Raw genomic sequence first — 24461 nt, 5'->3', positions numbered from 1 at the left:
CATATCAGATTCAGATATATTTTCGCCACAGTGGCGCAGCTGTGATGTTATTTTAAACATAGTAGAATTGTATTCTTGGACTATTTTAAAGTCCAGAAGCCGTAAGCCTTACCATTCGCTTCGTGCCCTTGGCATCAAAGTCAGCCCTAAGTGATCGTATCTTTCTTTCAATCTCTCCCACAATTCAAGTGGAAATTCCAACTTCACATACTGCATTATCAATGCCTCATTGATGTGATGACACAAAAAAATCATGGTATTTTTACGATCTTGACTCGGGGAATTTTTATCCTGAGCAACGGTATTTTCCAAGCCCATTGAAGCTAGATGTATTTTAACATCGCGAGTCATTACATATAATTTTGGCTAGAAACGAGAAGAGTGCGAAATTTTTGGTTGGCAAGGTTAGACATAATAAACAGATAAAATATAAAATATTACCTTGCAAAAATTAAAATGCACAATCATGCTGATAACATGTTGTAATATTGATTAAAAATATTGATTATTTAAAAATATTGATTATTTAAAAATATATATATTTAATATGTATATCATACATAAATAAATAAATAAATATAATATATATTTATAAATAAATAAAATAAATATAAAATAAGGTTTATGTTGTAATATTAGTATAGGATTAGCCAATAAAAATATTGATTATTTCTACCGCTAACCACTATTTTATATATTGTATATAATATTGTATATACATATATAGTATATAAAGGTATATAGGTGTGGCGTGTGCAAGTAATAATATATATAAGTGTATTGTGTGTGCGTTATATATATTATAGGTATATAGATATATATTATATAATACTAATAAATGAAAGGATAAAGAGAGAGTGAGAGTAATGCGAGAGATTTTTTAAATTCATCTATTTTATATCAATACAGGTATTTATAGATAGGAAAGTGATGGAAGAATGGATATTATGCATCCACATGAATACCATGTAGTGTCAGCGTATGACTTTGTGTTCTTGCGTGTTCCAACAGTTTAATTATAAATTGGAGAGGATAAAATATCTCTTAAGTTGTTGTGCATAGCAACTTCAATATAAGTTTAATGTTATATAATAAATATAGTATATATAGGTAAGTATAGATATATATATATATTATATGTATGTATTAGTGTAATATTTATATATTAATGTATTATAATATAATAGAAAAAGAAAGTATAGTAGAGATAGAGAACCGGATGGGAGGGTGAGAGATTAATGAATTGATTGTATCTTATATTAATTGAATGAAGATATGCTCATTTATAGGCTAATGAAATATACAATAAAGACCACGTAATATTACTTATACCATATATACGTAGTGTACAACACTCTCTTTGTATATTTTTATACAAAGAATATGCTTCGTTAAAACTTTACTAATAAAAAATCCATTGAAAAAAATTCTAGTGAATAAAAAAGAATACAATGTTTAATGTATTAATACGCTCACCCTGTTTTGGACTTTATTTGATATTTTTCAGCCAACACATTCCAAGTTATTGTACCAATTTGTTGAATGTTGCATTCGCTAGTACCTTCGTAAATAATCTGCAAAATTTTTAGACAATCAGATTTGTTGTACATTAATTTTACCACTCTTCTTAAGATCATGAGTTAAAAACAATTTCAGGGGTATGTGCCTTGTCCGATCGCCTTTAATATAGTCCCTTTAATTGAGTTATACAAACTGCATTATCTTCGAATAATATTGTAGGAGGTAATACCTCAGCATGGTTTGAAGAAGTAATTGTTATCGTCTGTTTAGCAAATCTTCACGAGAGTGTTGTTTTATTAGATGTAAATAAATAGTCATAAAGATAAACAGCCTCAACATAACCAATTAATTCATTTCGAGATTCACTCGAATAAAATAGACCGAGATCATGAGTCCCCTGAAGATAACAAAAAATGTGTTTGAACTCATGACCTCAGGGTCACAAGTTCACTCCCCACATCACCAGGCTATTCCTTACGGGACTTCCTTTAATACCTTTTGAGTATATGTAGATTGATGGATAAATATTCCATTATTAACATAATTCACTTGTAATCCCAAACAATATTTTGTCGTTCCAACATCTTTGATCTCAAATTCTTTCTTTAGATATTCAACTGCAATTTGAATATCTATAGGGGTTCCAATTAAATTGAGATCATTAACATATATTGCAATAATGACAAAATTTGATCTATTTGTCTTTATAAACACGCATGGGCATATTGGATCATTAGTATAAAATTTTTTTATTAAACGTTCACTGAGACGGTTATACCACATTCGCTCTAATTGTTTAAGTCCATACATTGACTTTTTCAATTTGATGGAATATAATTCATTTGGGTTTAATTTGTATGCTTCAGACATATTGAATCCTTCAGGAACTTTTATATAAATATCAGTATCTAATGAGCCATAAAGATATGCAGTAACTACGTCTAAAAGACGTATGTCGAGTTTTTTTCGCACTGTTACGCTTACAAGGTATCTAAATGTTATTTCATCAACAACTAGAGAGTATGTCTCATCAAAATCTACTCCAGGTCTTTATAAGAATCTCATAGCTACAAGACGGGTTTTATATCTCACAATTTCATTATGCTCATTTCTTTTTCGTATAAACACCCATTTGTATCCAATTGGTTTTATACCATATGATGTTTGAACAATTGGTCCAGAGACCTCTAGTTTAATATGATGTTTGAACAATTTGTATAAACTGCAATATTTTGTAAGTGTATAACGCGTTGAACTTCTAGTTCACATTATTTTGTACGAGGATCATTAAAATTCAATGGAATTTTCCAATTAATATCCCTTTTCGGTTCATTTTTGTCTTCCCCTAATGTCGAAAAATATGATTCGTCAAAATGAAAATCTGCAAATCTTGCAGTGAATAAATAATCCGTCATAAGTTCGAGATATTTTATAATTGACGGTGATTCATATCCGACATAAATATCCAATCTACGTTGAGGACAATTTTTGTACGTTTTGGGAGGTTGAATAAGAACATAAACAACACACTCCAACATACATAGATGAGATATATTTGGTTTGTGACCAAATACTAATTGCATAGGGGAATAGCTATGATTGCATGCCCCCAAGTTGAAACGGGCAACATAGACCTCATTAGTATAGTCTAGAACTCAATTGCAACATTTTAATAAGTGATTCCGCCAGACCAACTTGTGTATGAACATAAGCAACTGCGTGCTCTACATGAATTTCAATCGACATGCAGTAATCATTAAATGCATTCGATGAATATTCACCATCATTATCCAGACGTATAATCTTAATTGGATTATCAGGGAATTGTGTCTGTAATTTAATAATTTGGGCAAACAATCTCGGAAATGTCATATTGCGATTGGATAATAATCAGATATTAGACCATCTGGTAGAAGCATCAATAAGCACCATAAAATATTTAAATGACCCACACGGTGGGTCGATTGGTCCAAATATATCCCTGTGTATTCTTTCAAAAAATATAGGTGATTAAATACCTACTTTAGTTGGCGATGGTCTGGTTATTAATTTTTCCCGAGTGCAGACAACACATGTTACTCATTTGAGTTTAACACTTTTTGACCTTTTAATGAATGGCCATGCAAATTTTCAATTATTCGTTTCATTATTATACTGCCAAGATGGCCAAGGCAATCATGTCATATTTGAAAATCAGTAATCTTTTTATCTACATGAGGTGTGTTTTAACAACACCTAACTGGTATAATATAAACCAGTATAGAGTGGGAGTAATCTCTCAATGATGCATTTCTTTTTATCAATAATATTGGTGATTGACAAAAATTTACCATTGGTATCACTCATAGTCTCAATGTGATAACTATTTTTCCGAATGTCATAAAAGCTCAGTATTTTCCATTTTTAGTGGCCAACAACGCATACTGTATCACAATTTTCGTCCCCGTAGAGAGAAATATAATGGCTTTTCCAGAGCCTTCAATTAATTTCTCACTGTCACTTATTGTATTGACATTCATTATTTTCTTTTTCAAAACTAGAAGAAATATTTTTCGTGTTTCAATATAGTATGTGTCGTTGCACTGTCAATGAAACACATATTAATATCATTTTGATTGGAATCTATTTAACCTTCAAATATAAATAAATACAACATTAATAAAAGCAAATATAAATATTACAAAATGCAATGCAAAAAGATATATGCGATAATTTAAAGATTGCATAATATAAAATAACATAATGTAAAATGACATAATATGTCTGTCATTGGGGGTTTGCTGGATCTATGACCAAATCTGCTATATTAAGATGCGTTGTAATCTAGAAGATCATCATCGGGGTCGTCATCATTATCAACGTGATTAGTCTCGACTTTCTTCCCATTTTTTCTGCAGTGAGGCTTGATAAAGATCAACTAGGTATTTGGTTGTTCTACAGGTATTGGTCCAATGACCTTAAATGCCACACCGATTACAAATTTTGATTTCCTATTTCCCTGTTTAGCCTTTTCGGCTACATTCTCATATTGGGGTTTACTCTGTATCCTGTTCATGTTAAAACTACAGCAATTGTAAGGGGTATGTCAACCGTGTTAAAATATATTTAGAAGCAATATATTATATTTATGATAGTTGTTTTATTTAAGATATTTGTAGGATTATTGCCTTATTTAGACGATTTGTATATCACTATAAATAAGTACGCATTTTTATAATTGAAATAGAAAATTTCAATTTTATATTCTAATATGGTATCAGAATCAAATTATCTCCAGGTACATCTATGACCCGTTATATCCCATATATATTTTTATATTTTATTGATGTATATGCTTCCATTCACGGTCATGATGTTATTTTCATGTTGTCCCCGTCTCTACTACTACACTGATAGAGTCTAATTTCGATTCTAACGCCATTGAGAGTCATGTTTTCAACTCTAACTCTATTGAGAGCGATAGAGTCTTATTTCCAACTCTAGCTCTATTAAGAGTGAGCGAGTCCTGTTTTCAACTCTAACAATGTTGAGAGTTCTGCTTCTGACTCTCATCCAGTGGACAACTACACCACTTTCCGTCAATCTTGACGAATTCAAATTTGTACGTGGAAAATCTCAGGTATATCTTTTTCGGTCACTTCTGACAAACTCAAGTTTGTTCAATCATATCTTTAGTTTGAAGAGGGTGTTAAAATATATTTAGAAGCAATATATTATATTTATGGTAGTTGTCTTATTTAAGAGATTTGTAGGATTCTTGCATTATTTAGACGATTTGTATATCACTATAAATATGTACGTGTTATAAATGAAATATAGAATTTCAGTTTCATATATGTATGTCTTATAAATGAAATAGAGAGTTTCAGTTTCATATTCTAATAGATCGCGTTGACTTTCACGACCACGACCACGTCCACGGCCTCGTTCAGAAAATGTCATGTTTATTTCAGGGAACAGACTGAAACAAGTGGGCCGGGATTAATGATTTTTCATCAGTAACTCATTATTTTACTCAACTAATAAAAAGCATGCAGTGAGATGTGAGTACTTTTGAAAAATTTTCTCACGATATTGTTGTTGCAGCAAAACATTAGAAGCATAAAAGGTAGAGAAAGTCTTTTCCAATTTCTCATTCACAGTAACATTTTCTTTGCGGAGTTTTAACTGAGATGTAATCTGATGGATAGCAGAGTTGTACCATGTAATAATTTTAAAATCCTTCAATCGCAGGTTAAGCCAATCATGTCAGGCTTTCAGGATAATGATATATTTCAAGTGTCCAAATATCTCCCTTAATTCATTTCACAGATCAAGTGGATCTTTCACCGTTAAATATTCAGGCTGTAAAGAAATGTCCAAATGATGACAAATGAAAATAATAGCCTAAGCCCGATCTTGGATTGTAGTCGTATTTTCACTGGCAATTGTATGAACAAGGCCCATAGAAAATAGATGCATTTCTACATCTACGGATTAAGTCAGAAAATTATTTTCAGTGAGAGACAAATGTTTAAAAAAAAAATTTGCAAAATTTTCCATAATAGAGAAAATAGATAAGTATAAAAATAAAACTTACCAAAAATAAAATAGGCAAGAGTCTTCTTGCTGATAACGTAATATATAATATATATAGGTAAGTATAAATATATATGTAAGTATATATATTAGTCTAAATTTTATATCTAATGTATTATAAGATAATAGAGAGAGAAAGTATAGTAGAGAGCCGGATGGGTGAGGTGAGATATTTAGTAAATTAATTGTGTCTTACATTAATTGAATGGAGGTATTATTATTTATAGGCAAATGAAAGATATTTAATATTTTTTTCTTTTTTTTTCCCTAAAATTATCTATGTTGAGTGGTTTTTTTTATATATATATAATATGAGAATTCGTAATCGCTATCCAAAAGCGTGCACTGGATAAATTTCGACCAAACCTAATATCCTGTAAACTAGAACCGACAAGGCAAGTCACACTAGGCGAGAGTTTCTTGATTCCTACAGATGTTTCTCTTCTTAGTATGGTACTTTTTAGCTATTTTGAAATAGTAAAATATGTGTTATTATTTTAAATAAAAAATAATATTATTATTTCGTCCGTACATTATTTGTTTCATTCTTGAAATAAAATTTATCATTATTTGATTGATTGAATATTTTGGTATTGATATGTAATTCAATTTAATAATCGACAATCAATTCAAATATAATATTTATAATTGTATTCGTATTTGAATATATGACAGTTAAATCAAATAACTCCTTCTCGGAGATTAGACAATTAAATATAAATTATCATCTTAGGTAGTAATTATTTTGAATTAATTTTTTTTAGATTGAATGCGAATAGATAATAATTCTTAAGATTATACCTACGTTTATTAGCTTAATTATGAATACTTAACAAATGTGCCTTTATTATCTACGTTGTAAGGCAAAATGGTTATAAAAGCTTGTAAATAATTATAATAAGTTTTAATAGTTTAATAAAAATTAATTTTTATAGTTTAATAAGTTTTAAAAGTTTAATAATAAATTGGTACCGTAATTGCATATCTCTTGAGCTAGGCACTTCTATCGAAAGTCCTCTATTAAATTAATTGTTATTTTATTTTATTTCATTAGATTATTTTTTTAATAAAAAAGAAAAAATCCTCCATTATAATTTATTACACTAAATAAAAGAAAGTATATCACATTATTCATACGAATACGATCTTCTCCCCTATATTACATTCACTTTGTGATAGAAAAGTAGGTGAAATATTTAATTGACTGTAGAGCTAGGTTATTCTACAAGCTACTTCAAATGCTCTAAATCTAATGGACTCTAAAAACAGATCAAGAAACCTTTATAGTTGAGAATGACCACACTTTAAGGAGTTGACTACTTCTAACTTGACGCAGCAGTCTTTCATTTAATTATTTATTATAATTATTATTTCTATTTATTTGAAATGTTAAAATTTTTTTATTTAAAGTCTTTTAAATATTAATTATTATACTCTTTCTGTTTCAAAACAATAATTTTTTTTTCTTATGTTCGTTTTAAAATAATTGTTTCATTTTCATAAATAATCTCACTATAAAAATGCATCTATTTTTTCGTTATTATTACACAAATACACTCACAAAGATATTTTAATATTTTACTATGAACTTTATATTCACTTTCCATATAATATTATTAATTTTAAAATTTCATATCGAACTCAAATGTTCCTATTATTTTGGGACATATAGAATATTAAAATATTCTTGAGTTTACGATTATTTACATCAATAATATTATATCAAATTAAAACACAATGACCAAATAGTACTCCCTCACCCGCTCAATATATTCTTATATTCTTTTTTCAGTCCATTAGTAATTTTGAAAAAGTCAAAATATAAATATTTAACTATTATCTCATTCAATATCTACTTACAAAAAAAATATCACTATTACTTCCTCTGTCCCACATACCATGTCTATGTTGCCGTTTCTGTCCGTCTCACATTTCATGTCACTTTCATTTTTTGAAAAATGATTACACACTTTAATCTCATTTTAAACTTTTTTATTTATTTTTAAATTTTAATTAAAGTAAGTAGTTATCTTAATTTTAATTTATAATTATTTATATCATAAGATAATTATTTTTACTAATACATTTTTAATTATTTACTAATTACATCTCTCCTAAAATACCGTGTCTATAATGTAGCAGACACGGTATATGGGACGAAGGAAGTATTACACTTTATCCATATTTTCTCTTTCATAAGTTTCATAAGTACATCTAATTATCTATATATTTTTATCAATTTTTAGTAAAAAAATTTTATTTTTAAAATTTTCGTGTCTATTCAAAAATGCTAAAATTAAATTACCGAATGAAGGGGGTTTTTACATAATAAAAAAAATATTGCAGATTACATTTAAAATATTTTCATTAAATTCCATACTAAAGTAAATAATAATGAAAACTAATACTCCTTATGTATCTTATCTATTATCCTTGTATTTTTTCACGCAGAGGTTTAAAAATATTAATATTATAGTAGAATGTAATAGAAATAAAGATAAAAAGACTTAACAAACTTTATTAGTATTGTATGATATAAAAGTGATGATATTTGTATAATATATTTTAAATTGTAAAGATATTTATAATGTTAGGTAAATAGTAAAGTTACTAAAAAAAAAAAGGAAATTGATATTTTATTATGAGACAGATTAAAATGAAAAAATGAATATATTGTTAAGGGAATGGGGAGTATAGTATTTTATTTTTTTTAAAAAAATCATATTATAGTACTCCCTCCGTCCGCTTCCGAAGGTCACATTTACCTTTTGCGTCATTATACTTACCATTAAAAATCTCCTTATATTTATATAATTTTTTTTGTACAAATGTCCTTCTATTAATATTATAAGACACTAATGAAATTATTTTTGAAATTTTTTCTTAATTTATATTATGTTTTCATATAATAATTAATATACAAATATCAACACGTAAAAAGTAAATAAGACCTTTAAAGCCGAACGAAATTAGTATTTATTTTTTATTTATCTAAAATTATATCAATATTGATTGATATTATACTATATAATTATTATCTTTATTTCAATATAAGAAAAATATCAAAAATAGTGTGTTATCCAATATTTTTTTTACTGATACAATTTTCAATTAATATTAAAAAGATATTAAAATATACATACGTTCAAGACAATGTATATAATATATATATTAATATATAAGATATTATATAAGTACTTAATATTACATCAAATAATTATTTAAATCCAAATGTATTAATATCAAAACATAACAAAATACCAAAACACAACAAAAATATAGTAAAAATGAATATTAATATTCATTCCACCACTTATCACACATTTTTCTTTTTTGTCCGTCCTAAATATGCCAATTTTTATTTTTAGTAAAGTTATTCATTTTAAACATATTTAACAAATATAAATCAGTTTCATTAAATTTCTAATTTTTTACACGTATGACGTACTCAAAACTTTTTTATTTATATCTCTCTTCCATAAACCAATATTTTTATTTATATTCAAAACTTCTCATTTATTATATAATCTGTTTTAAGTTAATTATAAATAAATAAATATACTCCATCCGTCCCACATAATTTGTCCCTATTTTCTATTTTTGTCCGTCCCATAACTTGTCCTTTCTATTTTTGGAAATATAATTATGCACTTTAATCGCATTTTAAATTTTAAATTTTATAATTTTATTAATTTTAATTAAACAATTTACTTATATTAATCTTCGTCTATAATTATTTTTACTAAATAATAATTATTTTTACTAATACACTTCTTAATTATATACTAATTATACTTTACCTAAATTATCGTATCTACAGTAATAGTCTCATATTTTCTGGGACGGAGGGAGTATATTTTTATTTATTTGTATTATATAATATCCATATTGTATGCATTTTTATTAAAATATAATCCTAAAAATATTTAAAATATCAACTACTACTCATATAAACAATAATAAAGCAATATCACTTATTATTAATAACTTTTATACTAGCTAAAATAAACTTAGTAATCTATATAACTAAAATATTATTATCCCTAACAAAATTATTAATTTTTTGTGGACGAAGGGAGTATAAGTTATTAAAATAGTGAGACCCAGCAAATTTTTTATTTAAAAAAATCATACACAAAATAATATATATGATATTATTAAATTAATACTCCCTCCGTCCCATGTATTATGGGTCTATTAATGTAGATACGATAATTTAGGTAAAGTGTGATTAGTAAGTAATTAAGAAGTGTATTAATAAAAATAATTATCGTATAATAAAAATAATTGTGGATTAAGATTAAGATAACTAAATAGTTTAATTAAAATTAAAAAATTATAAAATTTAAAATTTAAAATGAGATTAAAGTGTATAATTATATTTCCAAAAAAGAAATGAACAAATTATGTGAGACGGACGAAAATAGAAAATAGGGACAAATTATGTGGGACGGAGGGAATAATAATTATTACTCCTATTATTGTATTATGCTCTCAACGTCCCATATAATTTTTTATTTTTTTATTTTGTTCATTCCACATAATATGTCATTTTCTTTTTTTGAAATATAGTTATACATTATAATCATATTTTAAAATTTAAAATGTAAAAGTTTTTTGTTTCAATTAAACTATTTAATTATTTTAATCTTAATCTATAATTATTTTTACAACTATACTTTTTGATTATATATTAATTATATTTTATCTAAATTCTCGTATTTATAATAATATAGACACTTTTAATGGGACGGATAATATAAAATAATATATGCGAGGTGGAACTTACAAAAAGAATTTTTTAAAAAATAATAAAAAAAAAATCCACGCAAATTGTTCTCAAATATATCCATACACACACGGTTTCCAATAATTTATTTTATTAAATTCATAACCATTATTTTTTTGGTCTGTTCTCAACACTGGGCTGGATGAGTTTTGGAGGATACAATCACGAGCGTTTATTTAATTTTTTTTAATTATAAATATAAAATAATTATAATAATTATAATTTAATAAAATATATACAATGTAGATAATAAATTTTTTTATAATACAAATAAATAAAAATTTAGAAATATATATGTAGATGTAATATAAATTTATAATCAAATTATATAAATTAATACACATTTATATATATATATATTCATTACCGTCAAATCAATACACATCAAAACTCTCCAAACCCAATCCAAAACTAAATACAGAAGAAACACATAAATTCAAATTCAACTCAAAATTCAAATAAAAACCAAATAAAAACCAAAATTTCTCCAAACCACGGTAAAGAAACATACCCTTCATTCTTTTAATTTGAATACGAATTTTATATATTATGTATTTTTTTTTATCTTTTGTAGTATAAAATTTAGAAAATAATTAAAAAAAAAAGTAAACAGATAAAATATAATTTTTTATCTAAAGAAAAAAAAAAATTTTTTTCCATAAACAAATTAAATATTAAAAAAAAAAGTAAACAGTAAAATATAATTCTTCATCTAAAGAAAAAAAAAAATTTTTTTTCCATAAACAAATTAAATAAATAAAACTATTTTTTATATATAACAAATAGAGTAATGATTATTAAAATCAAGGTTGACTTAGTAAATTTATTTTCATAATCCAACTCTCAAAATTCCTCCAAAACCCAAATCCCATAACCAAACAGCTTTTATTTGGTGTAGGCTTGTCAACATCTAAAATTGTAAAACGTGCTGTAAGAGATGGCCTAGTGGTATAGGGTGGATTTATGACCTTAAGCTCATGGATTTAAACTCTGGACGCTTCCAGGTCACCTGTCATACACGGTTCGCCTAGTGTAATTTGTCTGCCGGATTCAGTTTGTTGGGTATTAGGTTCAGCTGGGGGTTTATCTAGGGTGTGTTTGTTTGGGGGATTGGATTTTAATTCCACTATTCATCCTATTTTTCCCCCCAAAAACATTAAATCAAATACCTATTTTTTATTTTTTTATATTATACTAAAAATCAATTTTACATTCAAAACATCACATCAACACCTAATTATATCACATCATACAACTATTCAAATTCAAAATTTTTACTATTCAAATCCCAACTCAAAATCCAAACCCCCAAACAAACACACCTCTAGTGTGTACTTTCGGATAGCGGTTGCGGTTTTAAAGCAAAATAAATTATAATTAGTAAATAAGGTTTACAGTCGTGTTTAAACCTTAAATTCAACTAATATTAAAAAGTGACCACATAATATAACTAAACATAAGTTATCATAAACTTTTATCTCTGCATCAGAACGATTATGTGTGTTTGTTTGAAAGATTAGATTGGATTTACATTATTTATCCAATTTTTTTCTTCCTAAAAATATCAAATCAAACACCTATTTTTCATTTTTTATATTATATTAAAAATCAATTTTATATTCAAAATATTACATCAACATCTATTTATATCACATCGTACAACTATTCAAAACAATCGAATATTTACTTAAAAGATGAAAAAAGTATTATTTTTCTAATATCAAAATATCATTTAAATAAAAACTCAAATAAATTCCGATGACGACTAAATAAACAAACGTATTTGATTGCGCATAAATATGAAAATACCACCAAATAAACACGCTTATTGAAGAGATAAGATTTCAAAATATATACATAAAAGATTTTAGTTAATATGGAATGATATTAATTCCTGCCAATTATAACCTATTCTTATTGTTGGCATAATTAATCTATGACTAATTAGTATATGCTGACATCACAATTTCCCAGAATTTAAATTTAAAATTAACGTTACAATAATGATAATAATAATAATGATAATAATAATAATAATAATAATAATAAATAATAAATAAATAATAGTAATAATAGGGAAAGTCCGTGTGGGCGACCGCACATTAGTATTTCTCTGCTTGTATTTTTATTTCCTTTTTCTAATCTGATCTGGAAAACAAATTCCACGATATATTAAATATATATAATTATAATAGTTACCGAAGAAGGTTTTGGTGGTAATCATTTTTACTTCCGTGGTTTTCCCTCTCTGTAAAAACTCCAAATTTCACTGCGGAAGAGAAGAAGAAGGAAGAAGAAGAATAATAAGAAGGAAGTGGAGGAGAAAGAGAGTAGTAGCAGCGGCAGCACGAAGCGGGAAACCTCTCGAGGATTGGAGTGAAATTGTAAGGACGCAATTGTACGGTGATTGATAGTATCCAGGGGTTGGAAGAATATAAAACCACCAACGCATCTCTTTTCCTTTCAATTTTGATTTTTATATTGAACGAATGGTGTGGTTTTTTGTGTAAATAAATTTGAGTATTTGGGGAAGCATTCTCAAGCAGTTTTTTATTTTTCAGATTTAAAAATCTGGCATAAATTTGCAGGATGTATCAGTGTTTTTAACTCCCTCTGGTTTTACGCGATCAGGATTTCGATGCGTACGTAGGCGGGCAGGGGTGAGGAGTGGCTTCGCTAATTTTATTGGGCTAACTGCATGATAGTGCAGAGCGGAGAATTTGCGTGTCAATGACGTCGGATGGTTATTACTCTTCGAAAAAGAGGGATGATATATGTGCCGATTTTTGTGGTCAGGTATTCTGCTGCTGCTCCGAATTTTGGAATATTTGGTTTGTTTATGATGTTTTCAGGAGATTGTTGTGCGTGGTTGTGGGCATGGAGAAACAATTTTGACGTGGTTTGAATTTTTTATCTGCAAAATTGGGGGTGGATTTAGTGAATGCCTAGGTTTCTGCAGCCATAAAAAATTTGCCCAGAAATCCCTAAGTTTTCTTTAATAGCTGCTACTGTTTGGCATTTCCATTATGTGTGTTGTTTAAGGCTAGGTTTCAAGCTTTTTCCTGACATTTTCTTATTCTTGTTCTCCCATGAATTCCATATTAGGTCAGGATTTGCCTTTTGAATGCTTTTCAATATATTTTTGGCAATGTTCTTGGTGATTTTTGATTGTCATTGTGTTAGCCCCAAATATTGTCTTATTTATGTTCATCTACACTTCTTTTTAGGGAATTTGCTTTTATCTGTCTGAGGTTTATGTCTACGTTCGTCTGAGAATCTATCTACTAATTAGTTTATGATCGATGAAATTAGCTTAGGAGATTTTGTTTTTCTTGTGCAGCAACCTTCTCCATCACTCCTAAGCATGTCAAGACTCCGGTGTCTGCTCCTTGGATTAGATTATAAGTTGTTTCTCTTTCTGTTCATCATTGTTCCATCAGCAGTCTTCACCATATATTGTCATGGACAGAAGGTTACCTACTTTCTTCGGCCCCTATGGCAGTCCCCTCCGAAGCCTTTCATCCCTGTTGTCCACTACTACAATGAAAATGTTTCCATGGCTACGCTATGCAGCCTTCATGGTTGGGGCATCCGTGAGTACCCAAGACGAGTGTATGATGCAGTCTTGTTCAGCAATGAAGTGGACATGCTTACCATTAGATGGAACGAACTGTATCCTTACATCACAGAGTTTGTGCTGCTGGAATCCAATTCTACATTCACTGCTTTACCAAAGCCTCTCAACTTTGCCATTCACCGGGATGAGTTCAAATTCATTGAGCCTCGACTGACTTATGGGGTTATTGGTGGAAGATTCAGGAAAGGCGAGAACCCATTTATCGAAGAGGCATATCAGAGGCTCGCACTTGATCAGCTTCTCAAAGTTGCAGGGATAGAGGATGACGATTTGCTCATAATGTCTGATGTTGACGAGATCCCTAGTGCCCATACAATCAATCTCCTCAGATGGTGCGATGACATTCCTCCCATACTTCATCTGCATCTCAGGAACTACTTGTACTCATACGAATTCGAAATTGTTCACCCGAGTTGGAGAGCTACAGTGCACAGATACCGGAAAGGGAAGACTAGATATGCACACTATCGTCAATCTGACTACCTTCTGGCAGACTCTGGCTGGCATTGTAGCTTTTGCTTCCGATACATCAATGACTTTGTTTTCAAGATGAAAGCCTACAGCCACACCGATCGTGTGAGGTTTTCTCACTTCCTCAGCCATAAGAGGATTCAAGACATCATCTGCAAAGGAGCTGATTTGTTCGATATGCTGCCGGAGGAGTTCACCTTCCGGGACATTATAAAGAGGATGGGCCCTATCCCTCATTCTTTTTCAGCAGTTCATCTTCCAGCTTATCTATTGGAAAACAAGGACAAGTACAGATACCTGTTGCCTGGAAATTGCATAAGAGAACAGTAGGAGCAGCTTAGCTACCTGAGGCACATTTTGGGACATGGTACATGCAGTTTTATCATTTATCTTATCTTATATAATATATATATATATATATATAATGTAGAGATGGTTTAGGAAGAAAGACTTAGATGAACTCTTATGGCTTCCCATCATATTCTGATTCCAATTTTCATGTAAATGACTTGATAGGCAGGCTGACTGACTTTAGTAGAGGCTATCACATTTTGCACTGTCCTCTCTCTCTCTCTCTCTAATATATTTTCTTAATGATAAGAGTATTTTCTATATGCATTCTTGAAATAGCTTTTCTTGGATCTTCTTGATTGATATCTGCCATGGCCAGTTAAATTATAATTGGTGATTCATGGGATGCCATATATCCCCTCATGGCTTGTTAAGCTTTGTATACCTAAATGCTTTCGGAAGGGCGCGGATCGGGTGCTGATGGGTCAAATCATACATAACACATATATAGTAAAAACATATAGTAGTATATATTATATACAATGTGTTAATAGTAAAACATATGTTCGTGTTATTAATATGTTATATTATACATAATATATGTATGTATATTTTTATTATATAGTACTAAATTGATCCAATAGGCAGGGGGGGGATCCCGCCACCCTTCCCAAATGGTTGTTTTTGTCCCATCATTCACTGGGGAAAAAGGTTGCCTTTGAAGAGACCTCTACTACAAGTGAGTGTTTGTTTTTTCCATGTTACCAATCAATCAAGACTCTACACACTTTTAACATTAGATTGATTATCTAAATGGGTAGGGCAGTTTGAAACAAGCTGCATGCCTGCATAAAACCGGTTCGGTTCGGTGATTTTGCCAATCCTAGATATATACCATATTTGTATGATATTTTTCATTTTTAACCTATTGTATTAATAGTTAATATTTATTATATAAAATCTAACATTTATGTATCATATATATTTATTTTATTGGGATATTATTTTTTTCCAAGATATATGATACTACCTCAGAGGGTCTCATTTATTTTGTGCATGTTGATATTTGAATATTAATTATTATATCAAAACGTAGTACAAATTAACAAAAAAATTCCAAAAATACTTCAATTAGTGTATTATAATACTAATAGAAAAATATTTGTAAAAAAAAATTATACAAATATAAAAATATTTTTAATGTTAAATACAATACCATAAAAAAGTGAATATAAGTTTTAGAGGGAACAGAGGGAGTATTTAATTGAATTTAGGCATATTTTTTCATGCCTAGAGCAGATAGATAAGAAAAGAATTGTAAAGCAATTGAACATAGAATAAAAATTCATTCTTCTATTTGATATAAAAAAAAAAAACTCATACATGGTAAAAAAAAAAATAAAAAAAATACAACAAATTGGATGTATTGATCTAGATGATATTGCATATTACGAGTGAAAATGAGAGAATAACTTAATTACAAAAAAATGAACAAAAGAGGATTTCAATAAAATAAATAGTATTAATTAATTAACAATTTTTTAATAATAATAGTTTTGATATGAATTTTATGAAATACGAACAATCTAGTTTTAAAACAACTGATAAAAGTTAAATAGTAAAACAAATAAAAATACACATTTATTTAAGTATGCAAATTTTATTCTCTCAATTACTCTACAAGGTAGAGAAATAAGAACAAAAAAGAGAAATTTCTATTTTTCTATATCAAACACACCCCTATAGTATATAAATAAGATGAATAAAAATATTTAAAAAAGAATTGATTAATTTATCAGACAATTGAAATAAAATATTCATATCTATTTTCACATTTAAATTCAGTTTCTAAATCTTTTTGATAAATACTGTACTCCTTTCTTTTTAAAAATATTTACCATTAACTCCCCTCTATTTTTTCATTTTCAATTTTGCTCTTCAACCCAAACTTCATTTTATTAATATCAATTTTTTTTTTCTCTCTCTCTCTCTCTCTCTCTCTATATATATATATATATATATTTGTTTTCGCGTCAAGGAAAAAAATTGTGTCCAGCATTTGGTTTCATTCTCGCGAAAAAAAAAAAAAAAAAATTGTCTACAATCGTTCAATTTTGTTCGCGATGAGGAATATGTGATCGTTGGTGACTGTGATGGGTTTCGAATCTAAATTCCAAATTTTAGGTTTTTTTCGCGTAAAAGAGAAACGAGTAAGAAGAATGTTCGATTCCTCAGCGTGTGATGTTCTTTTGGTATGATTATTTTGTTGGTTAATTACGACGGTGCTGTTAGAGCTTGCGATTGATTCTAGTAAGTATTTTACTATTGTTTCGATGATTGTTATTTTGTTTGAGATTATGATTGCAGTATTTGCTAATTGGGTTTCATTATAACCTTTCATTTGGGACAATATATATAGGGAAAAAGTTGTGGGGGCCGTTGCGATTTCCTATTAGTATCCGTAAGTATTTTCACGCGTACTTTTTTCCAATGTAGTATACCTATATTGATTAATCTTATAACCATGTTGTCTGATATCGTATGATGCATTTTTTTATAATCATATATGATGCATTTTTTTTATAACCATATTGATTAATCTTACCATGTTGTCTGATATCGTATGATGCATTTATTTTTTATAATCATATATGAACCTTGATATTTGTCTTATGTACTTGTATTAGATAATGTTAAAATCTTGTAGCTATGCAGTAGTATCTACAAAAAATGATAAAAATTGGGGATGGTTTTGCTGCAATTTAACGTATGTTCTTTATGTTGATGGTCAATAGTTGGAAATAATATACTCTTTTTTGGATAGACATTTGAAACTTTTAAAGTTATTCTTGCGATATTTCCCGGACCCCACTACCTATACGGTCTCTGCACCTAGTTGGAAACTTTCACGCTCAATTATGTGTAAAATATATGTGTCATATATTATTATATGTACAACAAAGTAATTATATTTCATACAGGTAATGCGGAGATATCCGATGCACAAGAAGAAGCGATAAACATCCATTTTCAACAAAGCCAGTTATGTCCCTCTACAGAATAATTTTGAGCAGCATATAACGTATGTTATGGAAGCCATGCCAATTTCGCGAAACTTCATTGCACAACTGCAGCGCCAGTGTTAGGCGAATTATCTATTTCAAGAGACTCGTTGGAAAATAATAAATAATAATATAACCGAGTCGTTGAATAGTTTGGTGCGCTTAACAAGGTCATTACCTTTTGTCATAATGATTTATTCCATCCGGCAACATAAATCACATTTATTTATAAAGGTATTTAATATTTTTTAAGGAGTTGCTACAATGAAAATACAAGTATGTTGTGGCATTCAGAGAGAATATTCATTAATATTATATGTATATATATCAGAATAAGAGGGTGCATCTTTGTGTATGGAAGTATTCATATTTGTATACAAGTATAATTATTGTGAACATGAGTATTTAAGTATCTATCCAAAATTAGTCATTGATTACTGTTGAATCAAATAGTTACTAGTTGATTATATCATACCCACTTTTTCGGAAGTTAGCGTGCATCAGCGGATATTTCTAAAATAACTTATGGGATCACCTATCCATATATTTAAGGATGATGAAAATGTCATTTAGAATATATATGACATAACATATCATGTAGTTAGTGCATAGCTAATGATCCATGATGTTCTATGTATTGTGATTGTTTGTGCAATTATATTTTAGAGTAGGAATAAACTCCCAACAAGAACATATCATGTAGTAAGTAAATGTCATGTATGAGACATTGAATCCTCTCATCTTATGAGGAACGTATTAGTGATATGTACATAAAACGTGTCATCAATGCTTTCAAAATATTTGAGGAGTACATATATTCTCAATATACGTCAAATATGTATAAAATTACTTAGAAAGTCTATTCCTCAATATGAGTACATTCAATCATTTAGAAATATGTAACTTAGTGAAATAGATGACAAATATCATCATTGGGGGTATGTGACTTCCAGTTAGGGGTATTGCAGATAGTTTAGATAGTTGTGGGTTGAATAAATCATTGCTCGTCAGCTTTGTCCAATTATGGGTCTCTCGACACCCCCACACTCTCTATTGGCTTTGTCAATATTAACATTTTGTAAACTAGGGAAAACATCCCAACAAAAAAATGTATTAGAAGGTATGCGAAGTAAATATTATACATGAGACATATTAAAACTATCAACTCTATAAGTAAATTCTTGTCATTTAGATGTACATTAAACGTGTCCATTGGTGCTTTCAGAATAGTATGATGAGTATACATCTTTGACTACATGTCGAATATGTAAAGCCTATTTTTTTAATAAAAATACATGCAATCGTGTCCGGAATATGTAACTTAGTTAAGGAACACATGTCTTCATTGGGGGTATGTTGTTCAAATTTAGGGATTTCTCTACACCCAATCGTGAAATCTTGTGCACCAACGCATATTTCTTAATTCTGTGTGTACTTACCTCTAATATCAATGCTTATAGTTAATACGAATAGCATATGTTACATGTTAAATTAGAAATTACAATGATTCTCAATTTTTTTGGCAAAATATAACATTAATGACTACCTACCCCAAATTAGAAACCATATGCTTCAAACCTTAATTGTTCTCAATTTATGCATAAAAATTAACATACAAATCTAACAAATGATACTAGACAACACCTCCAGGATCTCCTGATAAAATCTTCACAATAAATTTTATTCGATATGTTTTGACATCGTTGAATTCGGTAACTCATCTGCTAGGTGGATAAGTTTCGTGTTACATAAAGCGCAACTCTCGAGGAACAAACATATTAATGGCCCACAATTATGGCCCTAACCTTGGGCCTAACAACATTTAAAATACATATATAAGTGTGTAAGAGTATATACAACACTGATTCAAGTTTACGATGTAACTATATAGGTATATAATTTTTTTATAGAGGAACGCCAATTGAAAATCAGGGTACACATTATATATTATTTGTTGTAACTAAAAACATTTTGAGGCATTAATGCACAATAGTAAAAACAATCAGAATTTTCATAAATCAACAAAATAAATACATAAAAACAACCAACAATATGATAGAGATATCAACAAAAACGTTAAATACATAAAAATGTCACATAAGAAATTGTACCAATGATATTTTTAAAAAAATTGAACTCCGCCCACCTCAAGCATTTTACTATAAAATAAACCTAACAGTATGATAATGAAGACATTTCTATATACAATAAAGTTATTTTCAATTTAAAACACATCAAAATAACCTATATTTGAAACGATGATGAATTACATTGTCGAAGTAACCTTGGCTAACACTTAGGCTTGTACAACCCAGATAAAAACACAAGACAAAGATATTAGAGTATACCACAAATTCGAAAGTTAAAACTAAAATATCGATTTTACCAAATACAAAAAAATTAAGTTAATTCTAAAACTTCGTTTTGGAGAGAAACTTTTTTTCTACATTTCGAGCAGATTGTGCATCTTTGTTTTATTCTATCGGTTGGTCTTTGATCCAAAAACTTTCCAATGTAGTGGCGGTAATGATTTCAAGAATGACGGTTGGAGACGACCGCCTAAAAGTGGAAGGAGAAAAGTTTCTAAAGAAAAAAAGTGATTGAAATCGTGTTTATTTTTAGGTTCGATTATTTTTTGTGTTATTTTTGTAATTGATTATAGTATATAAATAATAAATCAAGGTACATCACTTTGAAATTAAATTTGTATAGCACGTCAATTTTAGGGTATGTAAGTGAAAAATATAGGTTTACATAAACGCTACGTAGTACATAAAATATTAATTACATAAAAACATCATTTCAGTGGCAAAATAGGTAGTAGAGAACTATCTGTAAATATTTTACAAAAGTAGGAAGTGGAAATAGTCTGTAGGGGACTGAACTTAAATGTTGTTTACCTGACAGAAATTTAAATCAAAGTCTCTCTTAATTTATTATTAAAATGTCGATTTTGATATAATAAAATAATAAATAGTGTGACGTAGTTTATCTAAAATAAGTATATATATATACACTACAAGAAAAAATCATTTTTGTAACAAAACTTTTTTGTCTCTAAATCTACTTTTTCCGTTACTAATGACATTAGAGACGGAATTAGAAACGGAATTACATTAGCTACGTGAACTTTAGGGACGGAATTCCGTTACAAATATATTATTTTTTTGTAGTGATACTTATATCATATAAAAATAAGATATGTTGGCTGCAAAATTGAGTAACTCACACGGCAGCAACAATAATTCAAATATGCAATTAAACAAAATAACTCACACCACAGACTTGTAGTTTGCTCTTGGATCAGACTGCGAATGTACACAAGAACAGAAAATATAAAACAATTGATAACCCAGTTCGGCTCCAACTAACCTACATTTGGGGGTTTCAACCTAGATGAAATTCACTATTAAAGCATTCGAAGCATGAGAATTAAAGAAAATACAATCGGAGTCACTCCACTCAAGAAATCACACTCCCCAATTTCTTGAAGATTTCCAACTCTAAAACCTATTATATCTCATCATCTCTTGCTCATTGATCCGGAATCTCCCTTACTATTCCAAAAGACTTGCAAAATGTCTCATACTTCGCTAAAAAAGTTACATTCAGATTTTTCTTTTTTTTCTCTATTTTATGATAAAGCTAAATCTCCAAAACATGAAAATATTCAATCTAACAAAGTCAATAATAATGGAATCTTTTTTTCTACTATCTCTTCCTACTTCCATAAAGTTTGTTACAACTGATTTTTGTTATTCTCATATATGAATTGGGAGGGACCAGCGAGCTTTCTCGATCAATTCAGCTGGGTCTTTATTGGATGGATTAATTTTGGTTTCAAGACAAATTGAGCCGCATCTGTACATCAATGTTCATTTGTGATCGAACCATCTACAAACAATATCAACCGAAATTCAAAAACAAATACGATCAACTTTCAATAAGATAAATAAGAATAAAATTACATGTAAAAAAATTAAATCATTTAATAAAAAAAAAATAATCATTATGATATAAAATTTGTTTATTTAGAATACATTATAAGACAAATATCGTTTGTAATGTTAAACAAATAGAATAAATATAAACTTGTTTTATTAATTATAACTAGACCCTTATCAGTTTAACTAGATGATTAAATTAAAAAAAATATAATTTAATCCTGTAATTAAAGTTTATCGCAATTAATTTCGTAAGTAAATTTTTTTTGCAATTTTAATTATCCAGTGCCGGAGATGCCTACATAGCACCCATGTAGCTCTCTGGAGGATTCGTATTTTTTTTTTAATTTATCATTTTAATTTCTTTTTTTTTTTGAAAATTTTTAATTTCTACAAAAAAAGTCAAAATAAATAAATTAAATTATTTTATAAAAAAATATTTAAAAAATTCACCAGTCCTCCAGATACCGATAACTTGGCGGACACGTATCATCCGGTGAGCCATGCGGATGCCACAAAGGCATCTTCGACGCCGAAGAACTAAAAGTATAAAAAAAATTCACTTACGAGACTAGTTTCCAACATATTCAAATTACGAGACTAAAATGATAATAAAATCCATTTACGGAACTAAAAAATCAATTTACCTTATTATTAATGTATAATTATTTTTAATATAATAAAAAAATAAATATTTTTAAATAGAACAAGTAAAAATAATAATAATAATAAAATATTTTCATTCAGGACAAAAAAAATAATATTTAAAATAAAAATCAATTTATTAACACACATGTATACATTTGTGTCATGTACCCAATCAAAATTGGACACATAGCACCAAAAAAAAAAAGTATTTCTTCCCTCTCCTAAATTTACTTTCAGTTTTTTTTAGTCAAATATTTTACCATATTATTAATTTTGACAAAGGCAACAAATTAATATTTAATTATTATTTTTTATTCAATATTTATTTACAACAAATGTCTATATTACATTACTTCTCTTTTTTTTTTTCTTTTTTTTTTAACTAAAATTTTAAAAATATTCAAACTATCTTTCTATTTTTATAATTTTTTTTAATAAAAATATTTACTTTTTTAATTTCCGTATCAAACTAAATATTAAAATTTACCAAAGAGGGAGTTATATCTCCACAGATATTTTGAAGATAATACTTCCCTATTTTGCTTTATTTTTAGTTGTTAATTGTGAAATGGGTTGTATCTCCATATATTGATGTTTTGGAAGAGCTTACATATACACACGGCTGATTCAAGTAGGCCCAAGGGACATCACTTCATTCCACTTATTTTTTGTTGTTAGTTATTAAAGATTATTAAATCTTATTAAAATAATTATTTTTATTTTTCAATTATTTTATTAAATAAAATAATATATTTTATTAAATTTATGAGATTTTATTCTTTTAATGGTTTGAACATTTTCAAATTTTTATAATTATTATAAACCACGCAGTACTCCGTCGGCAGGATATGGATGCTTTTAGAATCATTCATTTCACCGCCTCACTCGTCTATATATATATATATGCCTTAATGTACATAAAATCATGAAAAATCAATTCACAATCCTTTCCTCTCTCTCTCTCCATTCATTGCATACTTATACATACATACTAATATACAATATAATACAATTATAATAATTACTTATATATATATAATATATATATAAACACACATACCCGTACACACATACATATATATATATATTATACTTATCATTATATTATTATTACAAAACATATTATCAGCACAAAGACTCTTATCTATTTTATTTTTGATAAGTTTTATTTTTATACTATTTATATTATCTATTTTTTACACTATGAAAATTCTTGCAAAATTTTCTTTTAAACCTCTATCTCTCATCGACAATAATTTTCTGAATTGGTCCCTGGATGTAGAAATGCATCTAGTTTCTATGGGCCTTATTCATACAATTGCCAGTGAAAATGCGGCTACAAGCCAAGATCGGGCTAAGGCTATTATTTTCATTCGTCACCATCTGGACATTCTTTTACAGTCCGAATATTTGACGGTGAAAGATTCACTTGATTTGTAGAATAAATTAAGGGAGAGATTTGGGCACTTGAAATATATCACTCTCTCCAAAGCCCGGCATGATTGGCTTAACCTGCGGTT

The 24461-nt window shown here is 28.2% G+C and overlaps 1 protein-coding gene across 3 annotated transcripts; it reads left to right on the top strand.

Moving 5' to 3' along the window:
• Positions 1-13115: 13115 nt before the first annotated feature.
• On the top strand, positions 13116-15569 carry LOC127240429 (uncharacterized). 3 transcript variants are annotated; one of them, XM_051259120.1, is made up of 3 exons: positions 13116-13272; positions 13520-13684; positions 14229-15569. In XM_051259120.1, exons 2-3 carry the CDS (start codon positions 13619-13621, stop codon positions 15324-15326), a joined length of 1164 nt encoding a protein of 387 aa, XP_051115077.1. In that variant the 5' UTR covers positions 13116-13272; positions 13520-13618; the 3' UTR covers positions 15327-15569. The 3 variants fall into 3 exon arrangements, with proteins under 3 accessions (XP_051115077.1, XP_051115080.1, XP_051115078.1); XM_051259123.1 differs by having other exon boundaries at positions 13477-13684; XM_051259121.1 differs by having other exon boundaries at positions 13116-13286.
• The last annotated feature ends 8892 nt before the right edge of the window (positions 15570-24461 follow it).

This window comes from Andrographis paniculata, unplaced genomic scaffold, assembly GCF_009805555.1.
Source record: "Andrographis paniculata isolate CXL003 unplaced genomic scaffold, ASM980555v1 Contig79END, whole genome shotgun sequence".
Taxonomy (NCBI): Eukaryota; Viridiplantae; Streptophyta; class Magnoliopsida; order Lamiales; family Acanthaceae; genus Andrographis; species Andrographis paniculata.
The sequence above is the reverse complement of the archived record's forward strand: the minus strand, read 5'-3'. Positions and strand labels throughout refer to the sequence as shown.

Coding starts and splice junctions, on each gene's coding strand:
- LOC127240429 (XM_051259120.1), top strand. CDS start 13,619: ATGACGTCGGATGGTTATTACTCTTCGAAAAAGAGGGATGATATATGT. Junction 13,685..14,228: donor GTGCCGATTTTTGTGGTCAG/GTATTCTGCTGC, acceptor TTTCTTGTGCAG/CAACCTTCTCCATCACTCCT.